Below are 27,000 nucleotides of genomic sequence, written 5' to 3' on the forward strand. Positions count from 1 at the left end.
GGAAAATAAGAATGTTTGTCAATGGTTTAAAACAATACAGCAACAACAACAATCCCTAAGCTTGTCATGCAGTCACCCATAAGCCTTCATGCAGTGTTTTAACGCTACCGATTCTTACGATAGTTTATGACATTAATATTGGTAATAAAAAAAGCATTTTTTCTAATTCTTATATTTTTAATTGTGATATAATAAAGGTAATGTAAATCTTTAATAATTGTAGAGTATTCGTTGATATAAATTAAATAAGATTATTTGCAATTAGTGTTTTTTATCGTCGCGCTAATATTCACTGACCTAGTATGTTAACAGATAAAAAATAAATGAGCCTATATCTATGAATGCTTGCTTAGCCGAGTGGGAATCTTGTTAGCTTACCTTCAGTTTCTGAAACGCTGATCAAAGCCAGGTTAATTAATATGTATGGCCATTGGTCGATGGTAGTTGATGACGCAATAACGGTCATTGCTTTCCACTAATGAGCGTCCAGTATTTATTCAGTTACCAAATCGTTTTGATTACTTCTTATTCGTAGTAGACTAATAGCACATTTGTACAATTTAATGTTTCGATTTTTCGTTTTATGTATGACATTAGAATTTTGGCCACGATCAAACGTTTATTTTTTATTACTTTCTTCGACATTAAGATAGTTTTAGTTGTTAAGTTGGTGTCTCTGCTCATGTGCCTACTCGGATTTCCATCCTTCTTTTGCACAAAGTCTCTTCGTATACCTGAGTTTGAAGTCAGCGCAGTTAATCCTGTAGTTTGATATGTATTTCTTTTTTGTAAATATTTATCAATCTGGTATTTTTGTTATAGAGCCATCATAATCTTTGAACTAATGGCAGAAGCGTTGGTAAAAAAGTTGGCCTGATCTCTGTCCAGTCTCCGATCGTATCGGATTGCAGTAGCAGATGTTCAAAAGAGTTACAATCTAAGTCTTACTTCTTTACTTTAGCAAATGTTTTAACGGGACCGGCACCACAGGCGTCATTAAAAGTAGGTATATAAGTGAATTTGTTAAGTGCCTGAATGACAATGAGTAACCCTTGAAATTTAGAACATCTGTATAGAATACTATTGTAGGTTTCAGGCCTCAAACATGTTTCATATTATGTGAAGGTATTTTTTTCTTCTGAAATATATTTCCTGACTTTTATATTATTGATGACTTTATTTTTAATTAACCTGCTTGTTCCAGATTGTGCAACAATCTACATTTCTAGATTATTGATAATTACGTAAACTTTAGTTAGAATTTACGACGAAGACTTATTCATTTAGTCAGAATATTGCACGCTAGTTATTTTCCCCGGGATGTTATAATTTAAAAATCTATAAATCCAGAAAACCGGGGTTGAGCAAATACTTACTGTCCAGACTGACTGGTCTGTATAAGGTCGTATCATTTATTTTGACTAAAATAAATGTCATATTTTAGTCAAAAGAAATGACACGACCTCTCACCAATATTGTGCATTAGGAAAACGATTTGAAACGATATAACTTTGTAAAAAAAAAAATTATTAATATTTTAAAATGGAGATACATTTAAGTGGAAATATATTGGGTGGGGACGTTGGGAGAAATGAATCAACCGGGTAATTGCAGGGAACAGGGGATTTATCGGCAATTACTTACTTGTTATTAGTTAAGAGTTTAGGCATTACAATATTATTAATCAGGCAATCATTTTCAGTAAGGTGAATTCTCTTGATTCTTAAGAAATTTTAGGGGGTATATTTTCTTTAGAGGATAGACAGAAACTACACACATACAGAGTGCCCAGGACTGGTTAATTTTACCAATTAAGAGAGACCTACGTCCAGCACATGGACATGGACATAAGGGAAGTGGATGGATGGATCAATGGATTCCGTACTTTATACTTCCATCCTTATCTCAGACTATCTTAATAACAAATTTCCTCAAGAACAGTTGAGTTATTTAGTCGTGATGAGCTGTTAGCTCATCTTACGTAGTTAGTTACTTTCCATACTTCCCATAATATTAACATAGAAGTACTGTTTAGCTGCTGACATGCCCACTATTGATTATCGATTAGTAGGTATTGAGGGAATTTATCGTTTTATATAATTATTTACCAAGAATTATTTGAATTTAATTTGAATTATTATACAATTATTAGTTTTAGCTAAACCGCGCGTATATTGCACCGGGAGATGCTTGTCATAAAAGAGTGTCATAAAGGAGGAATAAAGTAAATATATCTTATTTAATTGGAACAACCAGACATTTATGACACTCTAGTTCATTGCTGATATAGTAACATTATATAATTACATATATATAAATAGATCCAGAGTTAGATCTTCGTAGTTATTCAATTTTTCAGTCGAAGATTTTCAAAGAATTCTCGGTATCAGTTACATTTCAATATTTCTGAAAGCCTGCGCTTGATACCTTTGCCCTCATATTGAATTATAAAATAGTAAGGAATAAATCGTTCATCAACTCAGCTGGCTACTCATTGATGTTGGCTATCCAATAATAATAATAATTATAATCCAAAATAAAAATGTCTTTAATACTCATCACAATATTCGTATATAAGGGCTCACCAATGTTACGCGTTAATTGAATCAGATGAAAACAAGGAAGTGTGTCGTTTCAATAACTAAAACGTGTAGGACATGTTCTCGTACATGGCAAGCTACTTCCGCGGAACAACTGTTATGTGACACTTATCGGTTTCTGAACTGTTTTTTTTTTATCGAGCCCCACAAGGCTATGCCTTACACGAATATTGTTTCATATAGTGTCAAATTTAACAATTGGTCACAATTTATTTAGACGACTTTTGTTAACACTTTACATAATATATTCTTAAAATTGTGATCAAACCTAACATGCTTGGGCATTTTTGTTTCAATTTCTTATAAACTATACATAAGTCACTGTTTTGGTTCGGTTAAGGAAATTAAAAAAAAAAACTCTTGAAATATACCAAACTATTGGTTATAGTAAATTATATAATTATTTAATTGTATTATGAATACAATTAAAATAATTATAAAGTATTATTTTAATAGAGTTCACGATAATTTTCTTAAAAAATATATTGCCAGTGTTAAAAAATCGGTCCAAATTTTTATAATAATCATTTTATCATACCTAATCATAGAAAATTTATTCTTATTTTACTCTGTACTTACCTGATAGATCTCGATTACACTCCGACCTACCGATTCTCCCATAATAACAAATTCAAGAAAGAATAAACAAGTCTACACTTTATTATAATAATTTAAAGGCAGAATACTTAACAATAAGGTTACATTCGTATTCGTCTAAGATAAAAGTGTTAACTAAATTTGCAAAGGCATTCTAAAAAGATCATCTCTATAAAGGTTTGTATTGTAAAAGGAACAATAATTAAGACGTAATCAGCCATTTTCTGTTCAATAATTGAAGATACGGAAGTTTGTGTTTCGACCTTCGCGTTCAAACAAAAAGGAAAAATATCACGTAGCAACGAAGTTACATCGAGTTCGAATAGAAATTAGTATGGTAAGATAAAGAATTGTTACCATACGTGTAGAAATTTTTCTAGAAAGTTCACGTAAGTATACAAATATATAAAATATAAATTTTTAATTTTGATTCGTCAGAATTCAGAATGTGATTGCGTTGCAGTTATGGATTGTTAGTAGGGTAGGGTCGTAGTCTACTTGTAAAACATCGAATTTTATTTTTAAGGTAGGTAATTAACTATCGTAAAAAATACATTATTTTTTTTACTGTTTGTAACTTTATCTTTGCCGATTAATTATTTCTGGAGTTCAATTGCAATGCATTTATTTTTCGTTTTTAAATAGATTCAATGAGAGTTAAATTTCAAGGGCGATTTTATATGTCATTTTATACACATCTCACAACTTTTCATCTTTTTTTAAACGCACGTACTTTTATTTATGTAAAGCAATCGCCTCTTCATGGCATTTACTGAGTATGTGTCACCAGAATCTAAGCTATTTTGTCTTTCTTCATTTATTACCTTTTATAAAATAACTGCCCATTAAATTCTCAGCTATTTGCATTTACATAAGGTAAGGGTATAAAACGCCATACAATTTTGAACTAAGTATATTTCTTAGTAAAACAAAAGTAAGCAAACAAAAGTAAGTGGTTAATGACTAATTTCTAATAAAAATTATAGGTATATTGCAGATGTACGGGCCGCGGCCATTGATGTAGTTCTAGCGTTATTCTGGTCAAGGTCTAGACTAGACCTCGCTCCGTGAAACTAAGTATCAACGTGCACATAAATTTCATGATAATTCTCCTTTTTTATTTCTTCCTTGTCAAGGAACTTCAATGCTTATATTATCACGTAAAAATAAAAAGGAGACTTGCCTCTCCTTTAAATTATTTTTATACATATAATATAATATTTATAAATTTCAGAAAACGTAAATTTAACTCTAATCTACTTAAAACCAAATACTTTGACAAAAACTGATATTAAAAAAGATAATTATGACAATGTAATATCATATAAAAATAAAAAAATATGTTGTATCCATAAATTACAATGTTAATTGGTAAATAATTGCCAGTGACAAAGTCAAATATTGAAAGATATATTCAAATATAGAAGAATTGATTTATAAATAAACAATCCGGATAAGCGATTAATCGGCATATCTGTGTTAAAAACAAATACATACAAAGTTAAGCGAGTTACACATACAAATAAACATTATTTATCTATTTCAGATAAGGTGAACTGCTTTACAGGCGTTAACAAACAAAATGAATTACAAGGCTTATGTTACAAATATCTTTAACATTATGGCATGACAATTGATTTTTTATCTGATACATGTATTGACGCGCATTCGGCGTAAGACGATGACGACGAATCGTATGCCGTGACGTCAAACTGTATGACGCTCTCTTATACCGTCTTGTTCCCTCCTCGCCGTTTTCCTTCCTTGTGTATACGTCGTACGTATCCTATATTATCCTTCTTTGCTTTTATTTTATATTGTCCGGGTCCGGGTCCGAGACATACGACTCCACTCTGCTTGATGGTAAATGGAAGTGGAGTCCAAATGCGAAGACGACTAGTACAGTCAGCAAGAATGAGCTGCACTAGTCACCCTCGCCATGCAGGCCCGCAAGATGCCTCTTCACGCCTCGTTTGAAGGCAAGGTTATATATTTTATTAAAGAAACAATGTTTTTATTGATTGAAAGCTACACACGCACACCACCATTTACACCATTATACATGGCAATTTCAATGTTTCAAATGTAAACTCAACATTGAAATTGTTTATTCAAAAGAAAGACAAAAAAATTACCAATGTATTGAGACCAACCGGCGAAAGAAGCTCAGCGGGACTTTATTAAGATATCGATCGATACTAAGCAGATCCAAAGTGTACCTGGGAAAAAAATATAAATCACATATTATAAAACGAATACACTTACCGTAACCTATTTCGTGACGAATTGTGTCTGCCTTCACTATAACGGGAATTTCTTTAAAAGCCTTATCAGTTTTCTCTTCGTTATCAGACGTAGCTTTGGGTACATCTTCGAAATATTCTTCAAAATTATTTTCATTAAAAAAGTTAAAATCAATAACAGCTCTTTTCATAGTTGGCGTCGAGCTCTTTACAAAGTCCACTTCGAATTGCAACATTTTGGCGGGAGACATGATCTCCGTAGCCGAGCAAGGCTTTACAAATCCGTCATCAATATTTTTAGTTAATGACAATTTGAGTAGATTCTGTTTTGTTACAGCCCCTTTTACGTCTTCATTGCGTTTTGGCGTTTCTAATATAGGTGGTGAGTGCTCTTTAGTAGGTGTGAAAGAGTTATCTGTCTCTACGGGAGTATTACATGGTGTCTGTGTATCTATAACTAAGTTGCTTGTAACACTATCAATAGAAGCATCTCTATCACCTATTGTAACATTTTCTCCGATTACTGACATATAATCAAGACTCATACGAAATGTGTCGTCTGGTAGGTCTAAACTTTCAGTCATGAAAAGCTGATTTGAACTTGAAGTCGATGCGCTGCGCATCGCTTCATCAGAATCATTTCTGTTCATCTGAAGAGACTCCATGATCCAAGATGTTAATAAAACTTTAATTATTCAACGATTACAATCAATCGTCGGTTATAATACTATTTACAAATACCATATTATACAAGACGTATCGACTATCGTCCTTGAAATTATCTAGCTAATCGATAAGCGCAAGAATTTCACATCACTGCTCAATGCACACCCACATGCGCAACGATTTTAGCTTGTGTGTATCTGTGAACTGTCAACTAGTTTAGGCGGCTCAGTTCTATATGTAAATATAAATTATTCCATAGTACAGAAAATAAACATCGATTATTTTAGTGTTAAAGCCCAGTTGGAATGATTATTTTTTACCATAACACTGTACAATCTCAAAAAAATACAATAACGCGCCACAGGCTTAGCTATAAATAGATTTATGATCGTCACTGCCACTGAATTTTCCCCGCTCTTTTTGTTCATTCACAACACCGTTGTACACGTAAATATGTTCGATAACGTCAACAGTTCACAAAAGTACTCTCACTATATACGTAATGTGCTTATTTTATGTATTAATGTAGTTATTTTACATTTTTCGATACGAGATGCGGCGCTCTAACGCGTTCACGAGACAACTGCATGACGTACTAATGTCAACAAACAAACGATCGGCGTGCAGCAAGTTTGTTCTTCTTGTCCGATATCAACACTTGAAATAAGCGAAATATATTCTTAATAAAATGATTTACCTTACAAACAATTTGACTAACACGTAACCAATGATATTACGTGAAGTTAAACAAATATACATATTTTTATTTTTATTTTTTATGGCTAGCATATGTAGAAGAAGTTGAAAATAGCTTGTACAATTTTTGACATTTCATATCAACACCTGTTGGGCCCACCGTACAAGTTAGTAGATGTCAAAGTGTCATTTATACAAGGCAAAAACAATTTTATTGGCGCTTGATAAGGTTAATTATGGCTTGTACAAAAATTTGAAAATAAATCGAGTGACCAGCGCCACCTGTGAAACAACCATATGTCAAGGTCAAATTGATAGAGTCTATATAAGAAATTGTAGGTTAGTTTTATTTTCCTGTTTTTGCAAAATATTAACTTTTAGCAAGAAAGTTAAGTATTATAGTATATTTTAAAATTATCTATCAAACAAACGAATTAGTATTTATTGCTTGAGCTTTACATTATTTTAAAAATGGTGTCAAAATGATATATCGTAAAAATGTACATGTTAATAAAATAATGTTGTTAATAGTTTATCATTTATTGTAATAAAAATACAGTTGAAGATATTATTTTATTTTTCTCTTCTTAACCCCGGAGGCGTCAACGTTGCCGCCTTTTCTTTTCCCGCCTTTTTTCTTGTCCGCCATCTTATTGGAATTGAAATTTTTATTGAATTTTTTATTCTTTCCTTTGTGGCCCAGAATTTTCTTATTATATCCCTTGATCCATTTATCACGATTTTCTTCCCAGGCTAATTGTTTTGTACTTGAATTGTCCGTGTTCGATACGGCTTGACTCGACCCTTGTTTCTTATTTGTTGCGGTTTCTTCTAAAAGCGTCGAGAACTCTTCGGCTGACGCGAAAAGTGATCCGAGATCATCATTACCTACGAAAGTATAAGTAAATAAGCACATAAATAAAGTAATTATTAATTACCTGTTGGAATTAATTTATTAATTGTTGTTATCTGTCCGTTATTTCAGATATTTGAAACTAGTTTTGGATATCTATTTTTTTCTATATATTTGAATATAAAATAATAAGAAACGCCATTAAAAAAATCTTGTTTTTGGAAATTTTTAAAAAACTCAAAGAATCAACCAATATAATTAAGCAGCATAATATTTTTTCTATAAAACTATGGCTGTTACAAATTGAGTATTAGTCTTGAAATGGATATAATCAAGCGCTCATAATCGATTTTGTTACTTTCACATCGCTGGGCAAACTGAATAATATTTATATAATTAGATATAAACCATGTAAATATTTGAGAAGATCGCTCTTTAGCGATAAGGCTATAATAATAACATAATATACTTATTTTGTTTCATTTTTTTCATAATAACTGTTGTCTTGTTGTGCAATGTTATTATTATTATTTGATTTTAACTGCAAAACTGAGATTGGAATGGGTTTGTTTCATCGCATTGCATTCGTGATTAATCTGATTATATGTGATACAAAATTAAATTAACATATTAGTTAAATATCACATTTCCGAAAGTAATTTCTGACCTTTAATCTTTAATTTGTTTTTAGCCGATTTCTTCCCGGGAACATCAACGTGGTCTTCGTCTTCACTGTCTTCAAGAAGTAATTCTGCAACAAAGAATATTATATAGTAAAATGTGACAACCAGTCATAGCTTCATTCTATTTATTTGTATTTATATATATATAAATTTTATACGCAATAACATTCGGAATCTTCAATAATCTATTATATTCATTATTAATTCACTCAAAAATGCGTTTTTATTAAAGTGGATATAAGCAGTGAACTGGAATATTGTTTTGTTTATTTCTAAAGATACTAGTTAAGAACTGTCGGTGTGCATAAATACAAGTCTACGGTTTGTTGTATTTTGCAATACCACTAATTATTTATTTAAATGAAGTATTGAATCACTTTGATTTGTTTTTATCTATAAACTCCATGTCTAGTGTTTGTATCAGATTCTTTGGCATGTTAAAATCGAACGTTCGGTCCGCTTTCTGACGTCAGATACGATTTTGAAAATCTGTTTATAGAAATATGTGCACCTCAAATTGTCAAAGTAAGACTTAAGAAATATTCTGGCACTATAATCTATTGCTATGTTTTGTTCTAAGAAATAAATAACTACCGTCATCTTCGCCCGACAATGCTGGTTCATCTTCATCACCCGACAGATCCAAGTCACCGTCGCTGTCATCTAAAATGATAAAATACTATGATACGAAATATAACATAACAAAGTGCTTAAATAATAATCGTTAGTATAACAATATAGTAAGTTTTATTAGGCATCCAAACTCCACAGCCGAAACTATTGAAAATAACATTTATTTTAAAAGATCTTGCACACATAAACAACACGCCATTTTTGTTAAAATTTTTTATCTTATTGTATATAAAAGTAATCGAATTTACACCTACATCAGAATCGTCCGAGGAGAGAATATATTTTTGATATCAATGAAGATATTTTTTTACATAAACGTGCAATCTGAAGTTGTTGAATCATAGCTCGTTAAATAGTATTTTTTGTTTATAATAGATCACTACCAAGTCCTTATGCTTTCGAGCGTTCTTAACGATTTTTGAGATTAAATTCCTTAAAATGTATGTCCACAAAAATATTTATTATTATTTTGAGATTATAATTATATACCATAACTGTTAAAATCAATTCAAAAACCTTTATTCAATACAGAAGCATTACACTTACTTATTGGTTGTCAAATTAAACACTACCACCGGTTCGGAAAAGAAAATATTCTGACCTGATACGATTAAGCAAGGTATTTATCTTTAACATTGTGCTGATATCTAACTTTGCCAATTAGCAAAAAAATAAGGCATATTATTTGGCATGTGACGATGCACAGCATCCGTGAGAGTGCGTTGTCTACTTCCCTTTCCGGTTTCTTATTTTAGAATGGGGATATGACGTCACGTCCGTCCCACTCCATTTGTTAGGTCCCAGGATGGCAGCTTGCCATTTTGCTTTCATAGCGTCGTTACTTCTCTTAGCGTTAACATCAATTTTTTGCTCAGTGTGTAAAATTGTGTTCTTTTTGTAATTAATTCGGTTTTTTTTTAGATAGAAATATTCTATTGTGCTAACAAGTGTTTTTGCTATTGTTATTATGAGTAGTGAAAGTGAAGTGGAAAATGTACGCTTGGACCATAATGGTTTCGAGCAAGTCGCTGGTTGTAGCAACCAGTCTATGCAAGCGCCGGTTTTAGAACCGGTGTCTAACAAAAGGAAACGACAAGGACCTGGAAGCGAATCAAATTTGTCTTCTTCGAATTCCTCTGACAGTGAGTCAGACAGTAGACGGAGGAAGCGGATCAGGTCTTCGAATCAGCTTGATGCTTTGACAAACAAGGTCAGTGAGCTTACCAATATTTTATTGCAAAATATTTATCTACCCGCATCTCAGGCATCAATGCCTTCGATTAATTTATTGAGTTCTCTTCCTCCGGATAATAACCAAACAACTCAATTACTTACTCCTGCACTTGAACCCGTAGCAAGTTCGTCAGCAGCACCGTTTTGTTTGAAACGGCCTGTAATTGAATCATCTGGTGCAAACAATACCCCTTGTCTTTTGAGTTTAGGATTAATTAACACTTCAGTAAAAGACCCAAAGGTGCCTCGGGCCGATCCCGAGCACGTAAAAATTATCCAAAATTTGCAAAGATTCGGGGACATTTCGTGGAAGGATGTACGGTATGCTGACCCTTTAAAAGTGCATATTGCTTCTCCGGGATTTGTGGATCTAGAGGTGAATGATGAACTCAGGCAATTTTTAAAGGGTAAAGACTATTTAGCATCCTCGGAAAAAGCACTGGCAGCCATGTGTAATGCGTTAATTACACAGCGTGAGCTTCTTAATAAAAATTTGCAATGTTTAGTTGATTGGGCGGCCTCCGCCGACACGGTGCTGTCTGCAACTAATCTTTTTGACAAAATAAGTGAATTATTTCAACCAACTTCAAAATTTCACAAAGTAAGTGAAGATATTATGCAAATGGTCTGTGGTAAGCGTGCCGAATATATTGAAAATCGTCGGGAGCGTATCCTGAACGAATTGCTAAATAAGAACCTTCGCGAGGGTTTGCGTAAAATACCTCCGAGTTCTAATCATCTTTTTGATGAAAATCAACTTCGGATTTACATTCAAACTACGGGCGGTATTGATAAGTGGTTGCGTCCATGGTATCATACAGGAAGAGATTCTAAGAGTAATAACAAGTCTCTTATTAAATCTACCAAAAAGATGAATAGTTCAGATTTCGTCATGGTAAGCTCTAATCCATCCTTTCGTTCGAGAGTCGATTACCAGAATACAAAAAAGTCTAAATCTCACGCGGGTTTTACAAGACAAGAGTATAACCCCAAAAATAGAAAACCCTTTAAAAAGGATAAACTGCAGATCAAGAGACAGTTTGATAAGTGACTATTGGCCATACCGCAACAAATTTTACGGGGGCTGCCTTCGAGCGCATCGAAGGCAGTGGCAGATGCTTGGAGCTCCGAAGGCCCTTCTCGATATGATTACGGGAATGCGTCTGCCATTTACCTCCAAACCATTGTTAACCAGTCTTTCAACAAAGGTTCTCGATCGCTTCCAAACGCCACTGTCACCAGAAATGACCGACCAAGTAAAAATATTACTGAAGCAGAGGGTTCTAGAAGTGGTCAGTCATCATCACCACGTACCCAGTTTTCTATCAAAACTATTTCTAGTCAAAAAGAGCGACGGCTCAAACAGGCCAATATTCAATCTGAAGCGGTTAAACCAGCACATTGCACACAAACCCTTCAGACTAATATCACATTTCCAAATACCCCGATTTCTACAAAAGGGCGATTGGATGGTGAAACTCGACCTGTCATCAGCCTACTTCCATGTAAGAATCAGGGAATACCATCGAAAGTTCCTAAGACTAGTTTACAATCAACAAGTTCTACAAATGACTTGCCTTCCGTTCGGACTATCTTGCGCTCCGAAGAACTTTGCTGCCTTAACCAACTGGGTGGCACAACATTTGCGCAATCAAGGTTTGAGAGTGGTTGTTTATTTAGACGATTTCTTAATAGCGAATCAATCGGAAGCAGCTCTTCAATCCCAAGTAGAGTTGGCGATGAACAAACTCAAAGTGCTGGGTTGGACTATCAACTACGAGAAATCTGTAATCAAACCATCTCAGGAAGTAGAATTTTTAGGAATAGTTTGGAACACCAAGTTGAATTTCAAAAGTCTTCCAAGAAAAAAGATACACAAGATATTGTCAATTTCATATCGCCTGAATCAAAAACGTACAATATCACTCAAAGAAGCGCAAGGTATTTTGGGCTGCCTAAATTTCGCCAATTTTGTAGTCCCTCGAGGGAGATTACACTGCCGTCAGCTTCAGTTACAGTCCAGGGTGCTAGCGAGATTATCAATGAAAGAAATGAACTTGCAAGCTACAGTAATGAAAGATCTCAAGTGGTGGATCAATACCATGGAGATGTCGCAGCCAAAAACAACGTTGCATTCGAAACAGATTCATCATTTTTTGACAACAGATGCTGCAGATTTTGGATGGGGAGCTCAAATGGACAATCAGACAGTGTCAGGCAAATGGAGAAAAGATCAGATGCAATGGCATTGCAACCGCAAAGAAATGTTTGCCATAATAGCAGCTATAAGGCATTTCAGGTTACAAATACAAGGGCGTCATCTGATTTTACAGTCAGACAATCGAACAGTTATCTCATATATTCAAAAAGAAGGCGGCACACGATCGATAGCTCTTCTCAACCAAACATACCAGCTTCTAAATTACCTGGACAAGTGGGATATCACGATGACAGCAGAGTATATTCCTGGGAAATTCAACGACATCGCCGATCGTCTATCGAGAGGGAAACAAGCAGCCGAGTGGCACCTATTGAAACCTGCTCTCAATGTGATATTCCGCAGGTTTGGAGTACCACAGATAGATTTGTTTGCCACAAAAGAAACAAGAGTAGTACAGAATTACGTTTCGAGCAATTGTCAGGACTCCTCAGCTCTATTTTGCAACGCCTTCAGTCGTCCATGGCGGTTTCAGCTAGCGTGGGTATTCCCTCCGCCGAGTCTCATCCCACGCGTGCTGCAACATCTCAACACGGCTCAAGGAACCTTTTTGATCGTTGCGCCAATGTGGAAGAGAGTATTTTGGCTTCCGGATCTCCGCAGGCGAGCTTTATGCAAACCTTTGAAAATCCAACGGTTATCTCAAGTGCTGGTGGATCAAACGACGGGCTTGCCACCTCCCCGAATTCAAGACATAAGCTTTTCGTCTGGAAAATTGGGGCTGGGAAGATATAATTCAGACTTGGACTGAAGCTGAAAAGAGATTGCTTAAGTCTAGTTGGAGGGAATCTACGCTTAAAACATATAAACCCGCTTGGTCTAGATGGGTGAGGTGGTGTAATCTAAATGATTTTGATTTTAAACATCCGAATGGAGTAACTTTATCAAGATTTTTGGCCTTTTTGAGCTTAGAAGAAAAATTAGCTTATCCTACTATTCTCCTACATAAATCAGTAGTTCTTACATTCGGAAAAGTTTTAAATAATGAAAATTTGAATTTACATTTTTTAGTCAAGCATATTTTAAAAGCTATTTCTCTCCGTAGCCCAAAAACAATAAAACCTCCAATTTGGGATCCAAATGACTTGATTGTCTGGTTAAAGAACAATCCACCAGCCACTAATTCATTATTTGATGCTTCACGACGATTAGCATGTCTTTTGTTACTCGCATCTGGTAGACGTGTTCATGACCTTACATTGTTGAAAATAGATTCACGCCATTACTTTGATTTCGGTGACTATATAGTTTTACATCCTACATTTGGCTCTAAAACTGATACAGCTACGTACAGGCAATCAGGTTGGAAATTGAAAAGACATTCATGTACCAGGGTTTGTCCGGTGTACTGGTTAAGGAAAGTGATTGAATTAGGCACTGAACGGCGTACGCCCAGTTGTGATAGTTCCCTATTTATAACAATTAGAGGTTCGAACCGAGCAGCTTCTCGTACTGTGATAAGTGGTTGGGTAAAGTCAGTTTTTAAAGATGCAGGTATTGTAGCTTCGGCAGGCAGTTTCCGCTCTGCCGTCGCATCCTTAAATTGGTTTGAACATTTTTCTATTGAAGATATATTAGCGCGAGGAAACTGGCGCAGTGAAAAGACTTTCCTTAAGTTTTATTGTAAACAGATAATAAGTAATTCGAAACCATCTCATTATAATTTTTCAAATAATTTTGAGCCTGTAGATTAATATATTGATTATTCAATGATTTACTATTCGTTAATTATCTATATCTTTAATCTTCTTAAACACCTGTGTTTATTGTTTTGTTTTTTGTTGAAATATAAACATGTGGATTGTTTTATTGGATATTATATAACTCAGTTGATTATTATATTCATCTTGTCGAAGTAAATATATGATTCTCAAATATACAGATTTTATATTTTATATTATGTTCTCAGTTTTCACATAGCGTCGTTTAATGGTCACCAGGAGATATAAACACGTCTCTCACGGATGCTGTGCATCGTCACATGCCAAATAATAGTACAAGTTTTACATAACAATAAAACTTGTATTATTGAGCAGAGACGATGCACAGCATCCCAATAAGGGCTCCTGGTGAGAGACTTCTATGAAAGCAAAATGGCAAGCTGCCATCCTGGGACCTAACAAATGGAGTGGGACGGACGTGACGTCATATCCCCATTCTAAAATAAGAAACCGGAAAGGGAAGTAGACAACGCACTCTCACGGATGCTGTGCATCGTCTCTGCTCAATAATACAAGTTTTATTGTTATGTAAAACTTGTACTATTATTCACAAGACATATATTAAAAAGCGCAGAGATACTATTCATCGATATCCATGAAATATATTTAACTGTAATGAATCATAAATCATTGACGATAAAATACATTAAAAAAAAAATACCTAAAACCTTTTTTTCTGTTATTTTCGATATTATCTACATTTAAACCGGTGGTAGCATTACATTTAATTTAATCTTGTAATATTACAATTCAACAGCGCTTTTAAGCGGTTACTTGAATAAAGTTTATTTTAATTTTGAATATATAAATAAATAAATAAATATTGGACAACATCACATACATTACTCTGATCCCAATGTAAGTAGCTAAAGCACTTGTGTTATGGACATCAGAAGTAACGACGGTACCACAAATACCCAGACCCAAGACAACATAGAAAACTAATGAAGTTTTTCTACATCGACTCGGCCGGGAATCGAACCCGGGACCTCGGAGTGGCGTACCCATGAAAACCGGTGTACACACTACTCGACCACGGAGGTCGTCAATATATTTCTTAAGCAATCAAATATAAGTTTTAAAATGGTTCCTAATAAAACAAATATCATACCTCCGTCACCTCCTCCATCGTCACCAATATCATCATCCGCATCATCATCATCATCATCACCAAGTTCATCATCGCTCTGTTGTTCACCTTTCTTGGGACGTTTCCTCTTCGCTGCTTCCATTTCCGCCAAGAAATCCAAATCTTCATCTGATTCTGAAAGTGATTCAAATTTTAAAGTAATCCTTACTAATAATCATACATTATCTGTTTATGTAATAATATTCAGCATATGTTTAAAGTGATGCACGATTATTTATCGTAAGCCATCACAGACTAAGTTTCTTGCTGGTTTTTTTCCTTTACTCAAAACTTAACAAACAAAAGCTTTGTGTTTTAGTATCTAAATATTCAATCACATCAACTAAATTGGAGAAGAATGATGGACTGAGCCCCAAAACTTCAAAAATCAAACAATTTCATAATGATAAATATATAGTTTCCTATGGAAGAAGGTCACGTACTATCTGGCAGTCTATCTACTTGTTTGTAAGCCTTGCTAATATACATTATGTATATAAATAACCAATCCCAATGGCTTCTTGCCATTGCCATGTTAAGGTTGGATTCGTATTTGTTACTCAACACCACGGATCTGTATGACATTTGGCACAGAGATAGAATAATAGTCTGGTAATTTTTTTCTTAAGAAAAATGTACCTAACACACCTTTTACCGCGAGCGGCTTGTACATAATAATTGAATTACTATTATATACTTTATATACTATATAAATATATATTATATACTATATACTAGCAAATAGCATGGAATGTGTAATGTAAGTTTCGTTTATCTTTACTTTTTCTGTCATTGGAATATAGTATAGTTTTTAATGTATTTTTAGTAAATTTTTAGTCGACATGTTACCTTGTGCCTTCGACCCAGTCACGGTGTCCAAGTATTTCTCAAAGTCCTCGCTGGTAACGGAGTCCGTATCGCTGTCTTCGTCGTCCGACGCGTTCACTTCTCGCCGCTTTTGTAGGAAACTATAGATATACAATAAAATAGTAAGGTTCCTATAGAGATCTTTTAGTTCCATCAAAAAAATTAAAAAAAGATTAGTTAACTATTTTAAGCAAATTTAAAAATTTAAGATTCTACTTTTACTGGATTTTTTTTTTCAAAAATCAAACAACCGAATTTTATGTTTTTCTCACTAGGGGCAATCTATATGTTTCTGTAAAGGTTTGAGTATATTATTTGTTTAATACAATACTTATATAATGTATTTTTTAATTTTAATTAACAAAAAGACTGAGAAGTCTTTTGTTTTGTTATGTAACAGATTTTAATGGGGGCACTGCACCCTTTCATCTTAAAAGTTATTCCGATAGTCCATTCTTCCATTCCAGCTTCAATTCAAATCATTATTAAAGACATAGTAATATTAAAACTTTAATTGAAGAAATAAGATAAGCGTAGAGCCAGTAAACTATAATAGTAAATTTAATTTAATTCAGAACATACACAAAATATCAATAACTATTGAGATCAGACAATATATTAAAAAAACTTACTCATATAAGAATTTCTCATCCACGGGTATCTTCTTCACGTCTTCGTTTAAATATGTCGATGAATTTACTGGGATACTTTTAAGGCCTGTAAAAAAATTGTAATATTTCAAACCTTTCCATTTAAAATGTGTCACATGTCAAGATCATACTATTTTATAAATCTGAAATGATTGTTGTGACGCGTTAATCTCAGAATATCAGTCCGATGTGAAAAATATTCTAGTATTAGATAGACTATTTATCAGGAACGGAATAATTAGGTTTTGTGCAAACCTGCCCGCCGGTAAGTACCACCAACTCATCATATATTTTACCGCCAAACAGCATTCCTCAGTATTGTTGTGTTCACAGGCCCGAGGCACATAACATTCGTTTCCAAGGTTGGTGGCCTTTTGCCGATGGTTATTATTTCCTAAAGCGCCAATGTCTATGAATGATGGTGACCACTTATCATCAGGTAGCATATTTGTCGTGCCGCTTACTTATATCATAAAAAACTTTATTATATCACAATCAAAATTATTTTCACTATTATATAACAGAAAGTCAGTCGTGTAGACGCTTCAGCTATTACCACACCCTATGAACAATGACACTGTAAGAAATGCACCACGGCATCAACGATGAGAACTAAGCGTTCCTCGTGTGTCTGTAATTGTAAAGTTTTAATCGATTTCCGCTCTCGGCAGTCATATTTAAAACAGACTAGCCAGTCGTACGAGTCATGTTATAGTGGATGTGCGGTGTGTACGCAAAGTCAATATATAATCACAGGCACAAGGGACATAACATCTTAGTTCCCAAGGTTGGTGGCGCACAGGTGATGTAAAGAATAGTTAATATTTCTTACAGCGCTTTTGTCTATGGGCGGTGGTGACCACTTACCATCAGGTGGCCCATATGCTCGTCCGCCAACCAATGCCATAAAAAAAAAGAAAAAACGCAAAGTGCAAATACAAGTGCACTCTTTATCACTTTATAATCCGATGGGACGGGGAACCCTCTACGATCGGAAAGAGTTCAAGTGCAGTACCAACTACTTTACTTGCTTGTATAATACCTATATTACTAAGTATTTTACTAGTCACATTATCCGTGGCGGTAAGATGCATTAAGTAGGGGGGCGCCCCTCCCCCCGAGACAACAATTAGAAAACAAGAAATTAGATAAATATTGTAATACCTTTCGCTGTATAATTCTTCCTCACTGCGAACTTTGGATGGGATCCTTTGACCTTCTTAACATCACCCTCCTCGTGTCTGTCCGATCTTTTCTTCGGGTTCTTGAATACGAATCGATCCAAAAATCGTATACCGGCAAAATCTTTGAGTGGGTCACCACTGTACTGTATAATTTGATCTGTGAAATAAATATATAACTATATACATATATATCTAATACTCCTTTTTAACATTACAATTAGCCGTAAAACTTGTGCTAGGAGCCGCATATAGTCCACGCGGTCAGAAACAAACCATTTTTTTGGCTTTAACATCTCTAAAAAAAATCGTTGCGTAACTTTGAATCACATTTATTTCGTTTTATTTCGATTATTAGTTCTCAGTTTACTAAACATTCTCAATACTCAACCCTCATTGGTTGCCTATTGCGTCATCAGCTGCTTTCGACCAATCACAATATAGATTTTAATAATATTATTTAATCTTACTTTGATCACCGGTTTGGAAACTGAAGATTAAATACTACTAATGTTACTCAACTATTTCAATGCAATGGAGGATAATAAATACTAAAAGAAGATGTATCAAAAATATTTATAGGAATCTACTTGAATTAAAAAATATTTAATTTGAACAACAGTTTAATGGTGTATCAAACTTAGTAAATTGGATCATTGTCTATTTCCAGTCCCAATAAAAAACTATTCTTGTAAGGAAAACTTGTAACTTAAGGCTTTACTAAATGTTAATAAATCAAATTGTACCATTCATCAACTTTTCTGCAAAGAGTTTAACACTGGGGTGGTAGTGTTTTGCGAGTGGCAACAGCTCCAGATACGCTGAACAGTGAGCTCCGGAGAAAGCGGGGTTGCGGGCGTAGGGATTGTAATCAGTTATGACCTGCAATTATATTGTCAAATACAAGTATGTCTTATTAACGAAAGGCTTGGCCACATTCACAGCTGTTAGTAAGCAACAGTTTTGGTTCATTTCTACATATCAAATGCAGTAGATACATTTCTTATTTACGACAAAAAAATGAGCGGTAAGTGGTCACCATTCCTTGTGACCATAGTTACACTTTAGAATAGACGATGAATGGGTGGTACCACAAGATAATAGAATTTGAAATTGAATATATTAGTTTATTTATGCAATAGCGATAAACAAAATCCCTACCTTTTCCATGTTGATAGTCTTCTTAAACTGTATCTTGGATGTGACTTCTTTCTCCTCCTGATCCTCTTCCTGTTCATCGGGTTTCACCCTGGCGTGGTACCAGCCCGTGACTGCAGCCGAGCGACGCTTCTTAGGCTTCACGTTGCCCTGGTCATCGATTTTCAGATCAACGTATGTTTCTTCTTCGTCGTCATCTTCAAATATTGAATGTATTTTTATACAAATGACAAATATATGTTTTCAAGTCTGAGACTTGATATATTATCTTAAATTAATCTCGATTGACCAACAAATACTTGAACAATAACGGTTATACGGTGGTTATTTAAGTTTTTATATTTGAATATAAAAACTTAACTTAAAGTCCAAACTGAAAATATTCAGTTATTAATAAATAACAATGAAAGGATGTTTTATCAGCTTTCTTGAAAAATCTACCACCTCACGCTCCATGTTACCGGAGTCTTGACTTGTTCGATGACAAAATTGATGAGGCTTACTATACTATCCTTCAGGACAGGAGCCGCACCCTCTTCCGTCATTGCTGATTCCGGATATTTGCTAATTTGAGCCACTCTTTTTTATATATAATGTTACCATAAAAAAAAAATCAAAATTTTTGCTCAAAATGGTCGCCTCAACTATAAGGTACCGCGATCGTAATAGACTTATGGCTATTTCAGAACTCTTACCTATTAACAGATCTTTTTTATCTCCCTTTAGAAGATCAATTTTCTTCTGTTCGACTTTCTCCTCTTCAATTTTTTCTGTCTCTTCTAGTGTCTTATCTATTGTATCGTTGATGTCTGTCACCGTATCCTCTGCGTCTTCTTTGATTTCTTCTTTGTCATCATTTGTTTCCTCTTTTATTTCCTATATCATAAATTTCTATATTAAATAAATACTTTTTAAAATCACATATCACTTTCATCAAGTGAATTTTAACTTAATTTTAATTTTAAATTAATAAAAAATTCCGATAGCAATACAACACATGTACAACAATTCGGTCACAGAATTGATCTGAAGTAACCAGAATAGTGGAGCTCTGTATTTCTGTTAATAAATAAAAGTATTTTACCTCTTTTATCTCCCTCTTACTCCAAACCAACTTGATAGCGTCCTTCTTCTCCTTATTCTTCAAGACCTGTGATATCAAGAACAGCATCCCACAAGCCTGCGCGGGCGTCATGTAGCAACACAGCTGCAGCAGGCGCTTGATGAACGACGTCACGCGCTCGGTGTTGCTGTCCTGCTTCAGCGACTTGTATATGAGCGAGAACAGCAGAGCCGAGTGGGTCGTGTTGAAAATATCCGCGTTGGTCAGCTTGCGGTAGAGGGCGGTGTAGTATCTGGAAACAATTTGTAATATTTCGATTTTTTTTTACATCTGAACATTTTTTTATTTAAAATTATTTAGTACAAGTTTGAATATTTTTAATGATTATGTAATCTAGAGCTCTAAAAAGGTGCATATAGATTTTGACTTTGAATTGGCACGATGTTTTTGACATTATGGTTTTGTTTTAAGTTCTAAGACATTAAATTAAAGTGAATATAATATTACAAAGTGGGATCGTGTACAGTGTTGTTATTATAAAAAAAAAGATAATACTTAAGAATTAGAAGAAAAGTAAGCGACATTATACACGTATAAAGCCAAGCTTTGAATTATTATCAGCGTACATTATGTGAGTACGAGTGAGCGACTAAGAGTAGAGACAGCAAAAAAATAATATCTCGAGTTTTATTTTATTAGAAACGAATCGATTGAAATCGATTGAATCGAATGAATGCCCTCCCGAGTGGCTCAGCTGTAGTCAGAGTGAAGTAGCAGACGAACCTGTCGCTGGCGGCGCGGCTGTGGCCGGCCGTGTGGTGCAGCAGCGCCAGCGCGTGGATGGCGACGCCGAAGCCGGCCAGGTGCACGAGGCGGTGCACGGCGTCCGCGTGCTCGTCGGCCGCCGCCAGCCGCGAGCGCTCCGCGAACGGGTACGCGCGCTTCACGCCCGACAGGATGGCCGACATCAGCCGCGAGTCGATCTCGCCCTGCGCACCGCCCCCGCACCGTTACCGCGCCGTTACCGCGCCGACCCCCCACGGGGAGTGTCGCGGGAGTTCGACGTGGTATGGAGTTGTAGTCTTCCAGATATTGAAGCTTTGAGATATGGAAATCCCATCGGATGATACTCGCATACGACCGAACAGTTCGGACGCTGAACCGACGGCTTGACGTATTTACCAGGGCATGTGTAGTGTAAACACTGGCAACTTTCAGACTCCAGACTTTGAGAATTTTTCAACGGATAAGTAAATTGGCAAATTGCATGAAACTTATTTTGTAAAACAACAAACAATATCGCTATATTGTCAGAAAAATAAATCGTTTCAATGTTAATTAATTAGTAAAATATTGAACCAATTTTTTGATAAACAAAAAAGGGATTATTTTAGTAACATCTATATAAAATACATAGTTAAAATTATTTAATATAATAAATTAAATATTAAACTGACCTTCTTAATCGAAGCTTTGAAAAACGAAAAATATATCCTTATCAGATTTTCAGCAATTTTGCTGTCGTCTTTACCGAGGAAGAACTGGTTTAAGAAACAGACGCCATAATACTGAGCCCGGGGTGATATGTTTGTTCTGAAACCGAACAAAATTAAACCATTAAATCATTTGTAACTTTAATTTACAGGCTGGTAAATAGATCTCTTATAATTCTAATCGAAGTAAGTAATGCTGACAAACATACCAATATTAATAACTATTAAAAACTCTTAATATCTCTACTTTTATGTAATTAAATATGAATTTATCTAAATAATAATGGTTAAAATTGTGAAAATTTATTGGTATTTGACTAGCTTTAAATCGTTAACATCCGTTTAAGATTTAAGTTTTCTAAAATTCATTCCACGAAACGAGCTCCCAAAGGAAATTGACTTTGTACACTCATTATTTAATACGAGACATTCTTTAGCCAAATATTTTCTTAGGACCTTTTCTTGTTTTGCATTGATACATGCCAGTATTTTGTTCTTAGACTTCGGTCTTGGACTCTTGTAATGTACTATAGTGAGAGTGTAGCTCCAGCACTCAACTGTGACTTTATTGCTCAATACTCACATACTGAGTTCTTCCATCGTGTGACCTATTTATTCAATTAAGATTGATAATAATTGTGGTACATTACCTAAATAACATTTTTTCAATTTCAATTAAAACAACATTCTTCATATTCGGATGGTTGTACAGCAGCTGACAGAGATGGTAGATCACTTTAGACGCCACACCTTGGTTTGGATCACCAAGTTTGTTTATTATATTCATGAGTAACATCTGAAAATACATGCTATTAGAATATTGCTCATATATTATACCGGAAACCCGGCAGTTGCTCTATCTGTGTGTATATCCTAATAGTGAAAGGAATTTTTTTTTCTCCCCTCCTTAATGGCATTTACATATCTTGTTTGTGAGATAGTCATAAGAATTGGTTGGAGTGTACACAAGTTGATATGCTGCAGTGACATCTAACGGCAATTTAGACAGAATAAAATCAATTTAAAAAGATATAGTATAAAGTCCTTTGCCATGTAAAAATGAGACGATTAAGAGTAGGGACAGCAAAAAAAATTTAAATTAGATTATATTATATTGTTAAATTTTATTTTATTAAAAATCTTGTTATCGCCCGCAGCTAAGCTCGCGTAAGGTGTTTGGCCTAAAAAAGGAGCCTATGTCCTTCCTTGGAATGCATGTTTGCTTCATACCAAATATCATCTCATTAGGTTGAGTGGTTTCGCCGTGAAAGAGCAACAGGACACAGAGAGTTACTTTCGCATTTATAATATTTGTATAGATAATTAATTTAACATGGAGGTGCTAGCCTTCGTTTGTATATAAATCTATACAAATCTCAATTCTTATATATAAAATAATTAAAATTAAATATAAATTAAATGTTAGTGTCAACAAATTTCGGCAAAATTGTTGTGTGGTTTTAAATTGCAAGTTTTGACCAATACATACTAACATGTAAAAATTAATGACAGCTTATTTATATACATATGTGTGTAAAGGACATCGGTATTGTAAGATACTTGTATTCTTTAACTCTAGTGTATAATATATTTTATTTTTTACCTTTTCTCTTTCTGGGTGATGCATTAGAAGATAGGACATAGCGCTGACAGCCTTCTCTTTATTCGCATCTACGGAGTCATGTGCAAATTTATTCAAAGCCTCTATATATGCTGAAATAATATTCATATTTTATTATTAAGATGAAAAGCCAATTTCAATGTTACTGTACAGTTTTTATATTTGCCAAGTTTTGTTTAGTGATAATCAAAACATTCATACTACATAGAGTTCACTTAAGGGCTCAGAAAATGACTGCTCTGAAGGTACGGTAATACTGTGAATATCGTATATTCAAATCCACAACTGTGTACATGCACAATCATTACTATTACTTGAATTTATTGTTCAGTTAAAGCATATCAAATATTGTGTCAAAACTGAACTTGTTTGCAGTGAAATTTTGCTACACATGTATCCACCAACCTCCATTGGTGAAGTGTGGCGATAAAGGGGGGCCTAAGCCCAGCAGCGGAACATTTATAGGCTTTCTATTGTTTTAATGTGCTAAATTTGTCGTTGACTTACTTCCATATAGTTCTTTAAGCTGATCTTCGAAGTACCAGAGCTTCAAAACGTTACGTTTTGCCTGCTTGTTACCAGATGTCATCTCGTCCACTTTATCTAAAGGGTGCTGTGTAAAGGTTCTCAACTTGACATTTGGGATGAGCAGTTCTGAGATTAGGAGTTCTGATAATGCATCTGTAAAAGGAATATAAAAAATAAAGTAACTGCTTAATAAATAATTGAATTACAAAAAAATATATATTTTAAATTAGAATGTTGCATTGGAAATTGTGAGAAAAATATAAAAAAACATTGCACAAAACACATAGAATTAAATTTTTTTTTTTCAAATAAATGTTATGTTAATCTTAAGCATATAAATGTATATAGGATGAGAAAGGTTATTGTCATTTATTTTATACCAAAATGTCTAACTGATAGTATTAAAAACTACATATTAGGAATATGATCAAATTTTGACCACAGTGGCCATTATAAATCAAGATAAACTTAACAAATATCAGTACACGAAATCAACCATACCTATTATAACAATGCCATCCTTCTTCTTGGCTGGCTTCACATTATTTACAAGATTCCTTAACGCTGTCAAATTGTGAATCGGATTATCCTGAAAAAAGAAATTAAATTGACTATTTTTTAGGCTCGGGTTCCATCGCAGGACCCTAATTGTAATCTGTTTGCATTGTAAATCTGTTTATTTGAAAAGAGCAACTATGCGAGTTTCTTGCCATTTATTCTCGCTAGAGGCTGCTTTCCGAAATGGTGGTAGTGTTTGAATATTGATGATTCAAAAACGCTTTATTATGAAGTTTACTTATATAAAATAGATTTGAATTTGAAGTTATGAAATGTAATTATAAGTATTTAAGAAATTAAGTACCTTTTTGAAACAATCTTATGATCTTAAAGTATAAACACTAAGTAGATTGATAAATTTTATTTCAGATAAGATCTGAGTGTTTGGACATTGAGGGAGATCTCCTACTTTTAAAAGATTACTGCTTAAAACTTGTCACATCACTAACAATTAAAAAAAAAAATAGTATCACAGTTAATCTACACATGATTATTTTATCAGAACTGTTGTGACAATAGTTGTGTGAATTTAAATATCTTAAACAATTATATACCCAAATATAGGGTGTTTTTTTGAAAGGGCACTTTTATTTTGTTTATTAATATGGTAGTTTTAATAGTTCACACATAACAGTTTTACAAGCTTTTGTATTGCTTCACCTTTTAGATGTGATAATATATAATATAACAAATATTAAATCAATTCAAGCTTACTAAATATATAGAAAAGGTTGACGTACCATACAACATTAAGATTGAAAAACCAACATAAAAAGCAAAATTCTTATTTTTCTGGCTAGGAAAATACAAATTCTCAGTATTTCTTTACTGTAATATGTATGTGTTATACATATAAACTTTTCTCTTGATTCACTCTGTTTATCAAGGAATCTCATTAAAATCCATTGCACAGTTTACAATACTATTCTTAAAAATGGTGGATTGCAACTTTGTTTCATACTATATAAAGATTTATAACATATACATCTATAGCCTATTCCAATGGAAGTATGAAAAAAGATAAATAAACCTTAGATTTATGTATGTCATGAGATTAGCTAATGACTCCGGTATATTGTGCACTACTAAGAGTTTATGATTCATATACCTTTATTTATAATACAACACTATTACACTTAAATACTTATTTCCACTTTAATTTTACTCCATTCTAAGACTTCAAAACAGTTTCGTTAACGTTCAAACTACTCATTATTTTGCAAATCATAATGAATATCAGAGATTAATCAAGCTCTCAACCAATGATATAGTGTCAATTTGTTGTCAAATGTTGTTCATTTGGCTTTTTTCCTGTTATGGTTGGAATAGAGTATACATTACCTGTATTAATATAGTAGCTGCAGCTACCCTGTCCCCTATTGTACCCTTTGTGAGCAATGTGCGAGCCCATTGTTGATCAGAAGAACCACTTCTGCTTGATTCTGGAAATCATATTACATTTTTCTATAATTTTGTCAATAGATAGAATAAAATTTGATTTTTAATTTGAGAGAACACATTTTAAACATTTATAGGTGTTTATAGGATTAAAGTAGGACTATATAGTTCAATGTAAATATTACTTTTAAAAGAAAAAGTTTCTTGACGCCTCAATGTATATTAATATTAATTACATTAATGTATTGTGTAAACATTTTTAATTTAAATATCGTAATAATATAATACAGTAATTGAAGATTTTAAAGGTATCTAAAATCTCAATGCAGTATAACTTTCTTACCTAATTGTTACAAAAAAAAAGTTATGAAACCTATAGCTTGATCCCTATTTTAAAATTATATTTTTATTCTTATCAAAATATTCTAATTAATATCCTTACTGGTTTCATAAGCTAATGTATCTCCGTGCAAGGCGCTACTCGCTTCTTTTCTAAGTTCTTCGACCTTTTCATCTGGCAGACTTGTATTTGATGATGGTTCTTCAGGTAACTAAAAGTAATAATCATGTAAGTATAGTTTTGAAATGTTGAAGAATTACTCCTGTGACTTGGTGCTAAAGGGCTAATGTCAATAACCCAATATATAATCAAAATAATTTATATATCATGCTTTTTTGAGTAATATTGATTGTTATTGTGAAGCTTAAGGTATAGCACAAATGAATTCATGATTTTTGTGTGATTTGGGAATACCGAAATGTGGTTTTAATTCTACTTAAAAATCTACTTTGGTTAAAAGTATATTAGTCATGTATAATAATAATATACATTAAATAGTCACACGACGGAAAACGCTGTCATTAAAATGTTCCATCAATTTAAATTTGAATTTAAATATTTTAAGCATGAGTTTTAAACAAAACACTTTTACCTGTTGATACCATTTCTTCTTTTCAGCATATTCTAAAGTTTCTGCAAAATGTTTAGCAATTCCATAACCTTTCTTTTCGTCTGCATTTTTGTCAACTTTGCCGTAGTTTGTATATGCCTCGTCAACTAATATGTTTTCTTCAAACCTTTTATGCTTCATTGTTTAAAATTTATGACCATTTGCCGAATTTTAAATATTTTATTTAACAATAATAAAAGCACGTGAAATGTGGTCTAAGGTTTTACATTATATTATACTAAATGACAGATGTTGACATAA

General features: G+C 33.7%; 2 protein-coding genes across 2 annotated transcripts in view; both read right to left on the reverse strand.

Moving 5' to 3' along the window:
• Positions 1-6,706, reverse strand: part of LOC113392058 (ribosomal protein S6 kinase alpha-5-like) — a 112,027-nt gene extending 105,321 nt beyond the window's left edge. Inside the window, exon 1 of the mRNA XM_026628290.2 lies at positions 5,463-6,706. Within this exon, the coding sequence (XP_026484075.2) occupies positions 5,463-6,105 (643 nt within the window). The 5' untranslated portion in view covers positions 6,106-6,706. The remainder of the gene's footprint in view (positions 1-5,462) is intronic.
• A 617-nt stretch (positions 6,707-7,323) lies between these two features.
• Positions 7,324-26,969, reverse strand: LOC113391946 (CCAAT/enhancer-binding protein zeta). The gene is made up of 20 exons (XM_026628099.2): positions 26,722-26,969; positions 26,232-26,340; positions 25,733-25,833; positions 24,335-24,422; positions 23,813-23,986; positions 23,288-23,397; positions 22,335-22,480; positions 21,649-21,784; positions 20,975-21,180; positions 20,213-20,483; positions 19,824-20,004; positions 19,132-19,325; positions 18,717-18,852; positions 17,954-18,130; positions 16,772-16,856; positions 16,122-16,240; positions 15,255-15,407; positions 8,933-9,001; positions 8,323-8,406; positions 7,324-7,690 (listed from the first exon to the last, which is right to left on the reverse strand). The coding sequence occupies exons 1-20, from the start codon at positions 26,878-26,880 to the stop codon at positions 7,371-7,373; spliced, it is 3,018 nt and encodes a 1,005-aa protein (XP_026483884.2). The 5' UTR covers positions 26,881-26,969; the 3' UTR covers positions 7,324-7,370.
• Positions 26,970-27,000: the final 31 nt, after the last annotated feature.

The sequence above is a fragment of the Vanessa tameamea genome, chromosome 27, assembly GCF_037043105.1.
Source record: "Vanessa tameamea isolate UH-Manoa-2023 chromosome 27, ilVanTame1 primary haplotype, whole genome shotgun sequence".
NCBI classification, from domain to species: domain Eukaryota; kingdom Metazoa; phylum Arthropoda; class Insecta; order Lepidoptera; family Nymphalidae; genus Vanessa; species Vanessa tameamea.

What these genes read in the sequence shown, in the direction of transcription:
- LOC113391946 (XM_026628099.2), bottom strand. Translation starts at nt 26,880, where the DNA reads ATGAAGCATAAAAGGTTTGAAGAAAACATATTAGTTGACGAGGCATAT. An exon ending in GACTGGGTCGAAGGCACAAG is followed by an intron (nt 15,408 to 16,121) that starts GTAACATGTCGA and finishes AATCACTTTCAG; the next exon opens with AATCAGATGAAGATTTGGAT. An exon ending in ATTGTCGGGCGAAGATGACG is followed by an intron (nt 8,407 to 8,932) that starts GTAGTTATTTAT and finishes TCTTTGTTGCAG; the next exon opens with AATTACTTCTTGAAGACAGT.